The sequence below is a fragment of the Arvicanthis niloticus genome, chromosome 3 (assembly GCF_011762505.2).
Source record: "Arvicanthis niloticus isolate mArvNil1 chromosome 3, mArvNil1.pat.X, whole genome shotgun sequence".
Taxonomy (NCBI): domain Eukaryota; kingdom Metazoa; phylum Chordata; class Mammalia; order Rodentia; family Muridae; genus Arvicanthis; species Arvicanthis niloticus.
Window position 1 is genome coordinate 108,394,417 of NC_047660.1, and position 5,176 is coordinate 108,399,592.

A 5,176-nucleotide genomic window follows, 5' to 3' on the forward strand; every position below is an offset into this window, starting at 1 on the left:
AACCACGCAGGGGGAGACGGGGGACTCCGCCCCCGGCGTCTGCCTCTCCGGCGCTGAGGAGGGGGCACTTCCGGGGGTCCTTCCCCTTTAACCTCCTCCCCCTCGTCCCACTCCGGTAACTGACGGCTGAGACCCCACCTCGGGGGCGGGGCCCTCTCCGTGACACGTCGGACAGCAGCTGCCTGGAAGGCCGGGGCGCGCAGTGCTGCTCTAAGGGCTGCCGACCCGCTCGGGAGTTCCCGGCTTGAGCTACCAGCTCTTCTCGGTGGGGAGGGAGCGGGCCCGCCTGCTGGGCCCGGGCCCTCCGGATCCGCCCCCTCCCCGGTCCCGCCCCCTCGGAGCCGCCTCGGGCTGCGCGGGGGCCCGGGACCCGCTGTCGGGACGCCATGCGGGCGTCGTTGCTGCTGTCCGTGCTGCGGCCCGCGGGGCCCGTGGCCGTGGGCATCTCTCTAGGCTTCACCCTGAGCCTGCTCAGCGTCACCTGGGTGGAGGAGCCTTGCGGACCCGGGCCGCCCCAACCCGGAGATTCTGAGCTGCCGCCGCGCGGCAACACCAACGCGGCGCGCCGGCCCAACTCGGTGCAGCCCGGAGCGGAGCGCGAGAGGCCCGGGGCCGGGGCCGGCGCAGGCGCCGGTGAGAGCTGGGAGCCTCGTGTCTTGCCCTACCATCCCGCACAGCCAGGCCAGGCCACCAAGAAGGCCGTCAGGTACTGATGCGCTCCGTCCGCCCTACTCCCCCCACCTCCAGGCACCAGTCAGGATGCGCGCGCTAGGGAGGCCGCCAGAGGCCGGGTCAGGCTCCGGAAGGAAGGGGCCGGCCGGCCAGGAAGTCATTGGGCCTCGATTACTTCCTATAACCCTGCCTTGCAGGGAGACAGAGGGCCAGTTTGAAGCTTTTTCTGGATCCCGGCCGGATCTGAGCTGAGCTAAACAGACTCCACCCAATAGTACTCCAAAGACCCTCTTAGCCCCCCACTGGTCTGTTTAGAATTAGCGAAATTAGTGTTAAGGAGGATACGTGTATAAAGAGGGGGAAAGAAAAAGGAGGGAACTGGAATTTACCTGTATTTCATTCCTAGATGGGTTTCAAGGGCCACCTTGGGATGAGATGGGAGAGGGAGGAATATACTCATCACATTGATGTCTCTGCCCACGAATTGAAGTAATTTCTTCTAAGTAACAGTGAATTCCAGTTGTACAACTTACCTTCTACCTTAGGAAGGTGAGTCACTGTCTTAGTTTGCCCCCTCTCCAAAAGACATTCTCTCCACCACTATGCCATATGCTTCTCTACACATCATTTATAGGACATATTTGGGGGGCGGAGATGACGGCATGTTCATGTAGCAGGAAGTATCTGCACGGTGTGCCAAGCATTTTACTGTTTAAATGCAATCTGTCCCACTTTACAGATGGCACAATTAAGTAACATTCTCAGGGACACAACTACTAGGTTGTGAAATCTGGAATTAAATCTAATGTATCTCTTATATACATCTGCATTGGAATTGCTGTCTCCTAAATGCAACACTTTCTGTAAGACCATTATATCACTTAAATAATGTCTCGTGGGAGAGACATTCTTATCCTGTTCGTAGGTGCAAACCAGGTCCAGAGAAGAAATAACAAGTGAAGCTGTATGCTATCTTGTTCATAACTGTCTTTTCCCAGAACTCGGTATATCAGCACGGAGCTGGGCATCAGGCAGAAGCTGCTGGTGGCAGTGCTGACCTCACAGGCCACGTTGCCTACACTGGGTGTGGCTGTAAACCGAACTCTGGGACACCGATTGGAGCATGTAGTGTTCCTGACCGGTGCGAGGGGCCGCCGGACACCATCAGGCATGGCGGTGGTGGCACTGGGTGAAGAGCGGCCCATCGGACACCTGCACCTGGCGCTGCGCCACCTGCTGGAGCAACACGGCGATGACTTTGACTGGTTTTTCCTAGTGCCTGATGCCACCTACACTGAGGCGCATGGACTGGACCGCCTAGCTGGCCACCTCAGCCTTGCTTCGGCAACCCATCTATATCTTGGCCGGCCGCAGGACTTCATCGGTGGAGAGACTACCCCAGGCCGCTACTGCCACGGAGGCTTTGGAGTGTTGCTGTCTCGCACACTGCTACAGCAACTGCGCCCCCACCTGGAAAGCTGCCGCAATGACATCGTCAGTGCTCGCCCGGATGAGTGGTTGGGCCGGTGCATCCTAGATGCCACAGGCATTGGCTGTACTGGTGACCATGAGGTAGGAAGATAAGCTTCCCAATTAGTGTCTCTGCTCAGAGCTTGCATACCCAGGAGAGGTATGAGGTAGTGGAGATAGACGTCTGGGTTTTCTCTGTTAATCTATCCTTTTTTTTTTTTTTTTTTTTTTTTTTTTAATCCCAGTGGCTCTAGGTAAATGACTAAGTCTGAGCTTCGGTAGCCTCATGTGTGCTAATGGAAACAATTAGTAGGCAGGTCTGTATAGGGATTAGGGAAGAGTAAGAGATCTTTGCACATAATATATTTTATTTAGCTCTGTGAACACCTCTGAGGCAGCTTTCACAGATGAGCTCCCAGAGTCCTCATCAGGCTTGTACAACATCAGCTGGTCAAATAGATTTCAAGTCCACAGAGCTCTGACTCCCATATCCACAGCTGGTGATGGGATTAGAAGATGAGACAGTAGCTAAGAGACGGAGGAAAGACAGCTCTGTCGTTTCTGTTTTGAATGCTTCCCTTCCTCTCCCCAGGGAATGCACTACAACTATCTGGAACTGAGCCCCGGGGAACCTGTGCAGGAGGGAGACCCTCGTTTCCGCAGCGCCTTGACAGCCTACCCTGTGCGTGACCCTGTGCACATGTACCAGCTGCACAAAGCTTTCGCCCGAGCTGAGCTGGACCGCACATACCAGGAAATTCAAGAATTGCAGGTACACCTTGGGCTTGAGGGTAGAGGAGTCAAGGAATGAAGTGGGAGCAGGTCGGTCCTAAAAGACCTTGGGGATAAAAAGTCAGTGATAAAGTTGCAGAGCAAGCCCACTGTGAGGTCTGTGACCTTTGTGAAACCTCTAGGAAACTCGCCTTTTAACTTTTAACCTATCTCAATCTGTGGAGAAACTGCGTGGGGCCCTTGGGTTTAGGGGCCGAGGTTTACAGTAAGCTGCAGACCCTCCCTGATTATCACTGACTGTCCACACAGCCTCTAGCTGTGTACTGGCTATGTGACCCGTGCTTGGCTCATGGCTTATTTTTCCGGCCCAGTGGGAGATCCAGAATACCAGCAGACTGGCTGCTGATGGGGAGAGAGCCTCTACCTGGCCAGTGGGCATTCCAGCACCGTCTCGCCCTGCCTCACGCTTTGAGGTTCTGCGCTGGGACTACTTCACGGAACAGTATGCTTTCTCCTGTGCTGATGGCTCGCCTCGCTGCCCACTGCGTGGGGCCGACCAGGCTGATGTGGCAGATGTCCTGGGGACAGCCTTAGAGGAGCTCAACCGCCGTTACCAGCCAGCGCTACGGCTCCAGAAGCAACAGCTGGTGAATGGCTACCGGCGTTTTGATCCAGCCCGAGGCATGGAGTACACACTAGACTTGCAGCTGGAAGCGCTGACGCCCCAGGGTGGCCGCTGGCCCCTCACACGCAGGGTGCAGCTCCTTCGGCCCTTGAGCCGAGTGGAGATCTTGCCCGTGCCCTATGTCACTGAGGCGTCTCGGCTCACTGTGTTGCTGCCTCTGGCTGCAGCAGAGCGCGACCTGGCGTCTGGCTTCCTGGAAGCCTTTGCCACCGCAGCACTGGAACCTGGTGATGCAGCAGCCTTGACCCTGCTGCTACTGTATGAGCCCCGCCAGGCCCAGCGGGCAGCCCATGCAGACATCTTCGCACCAGTCAAAGCCCATGTGGCAGAGCTAGAACGGCGTTTCCCTGGTGCCCGGGTGCCCTGGCTCAGTGTGCAGACAGCCGCGCCCTCTCCACTGCGTCTCATGGATCTGCTCTCCAAGAAGCATCCACTAGACACTCTGTTCCTGCTGGCCGGGCCAGACACAGTACTCACACCTGACTTCCTGAACCGCTGCCGCATGCATGCCATCTCTGGCTGGCAGGCCTTCTTTCCCATGCACTTCCAGGCCTTCCACCCTGCTGTGGCTCCACCCCAGGGCCCTGGGCCACCAGAACTGGGCCGTGACACTGGCCACTTTGATCGTCAGGCTGCCAGTGAGGCCTGCTTCTACAACTCCGACTATGTGGCGGCTCGTGGACGACTGGCGGCAGCCTCCGAGCAGGAGGAGGAGCTGCTGGAGAGCCTGGATGTGTATGAGCTGTTTCTGCGCTTTTCCAGCTTGCACGTGCTGAGGGCCGTGGAACCAGCCTTGCTGCAACGCTACCGGGCCCAGCCGTGTAGCGCACGACTCAGTGAGGACCTTTACCACCGCTGCCGCCAGAGTGTACTTGAGGGCCTTGGCTCCCGCACCCAGCTTGCCATGCTGCTCTTTGAGCAGGAACAGGGTAACAGCACCTAAGACTCTGCACCTGTCCCTGCTCTTCCCCAATAACCTGGAGCCACATGCCAGCCTCGCTGGACAGGGTTGGCTGTAGCCTCAGACCCTAGGGCAGTCCACTGGTCCCTTGTCTCTTGCTTTGTTGGACCCATGGGCTCAGGACAAGCCCTGAGACAGGTGCCCTAGAGCCATCCTTTCTTGTCCAGTCTCCCTGTCCCCTTGACGCTGCTGATTTCAGGCTGTGGCCCCTCTGTCTATGCCTAACGCCAGCCGTGCTTCCTGGGCTCCTGTCCTGGGGGCTGGGCTGTAGATGAGTTTTCGGAGAAGATGGAGCTGAGAAAGGAAGGGTACGGTATCTACTACCTTCTCCCTTCTGGATCCATGATAAAGCCCTGGCTTTAATAAACTGGCTAAGTGTGGACTATTGAGTGAAGACTGGTAATTCATTTTTGTCAAGATAGGCACAGGAGTAGGAGAACTGACTGAGGATGGAGGAGCCCCGGGTCTGTGGAGCCGCCTTTTCCTTTTACAGGGATCAAGTCATATAGATGCCCAGCCCCCAGCAAGTGCACGTGGACAAGCTCTCTTTTACTCTCCCTTCATATATACTCCCCCCCTCTCTGTCTCTTTGTCTCTCTGTCTCTGTCTCTCCCTCTCTCTCTCTCACACACACACACACAGAAACAGACACAGAA

At 56.9% G+C, this 5,176-nt stretch overlaps 1 protein-coding gene across 1 annotated transcript; it reads left to right on the forward strand.

Moving 5' to 3' along the window:
• The first annotated feature begins 376 nt into the window (after positions 1-376).
• On the forward strand, positions 377-4,909 carry Chpf (chondroitin polymerizing factor). The gene is made up of 4 exons (XM_034497740.2): positions 377-706; positions 1,671-2,244; positions 2,735-2,914; positions 3,246-4,909. The coding sequence occupies exons 1-4, from the start codon at positions 387-389 to the stop codon at positions 4,500-4,502; spliced, it is 2,331 nt and encodes a 776-aa protein (XP_034353631.1). The 5' UTR covers positions 377-386; the 3' UTR covers positions 4,503-4,909.
• Positions 4,910-5,176: the final 267 nt, after the last annotated feature.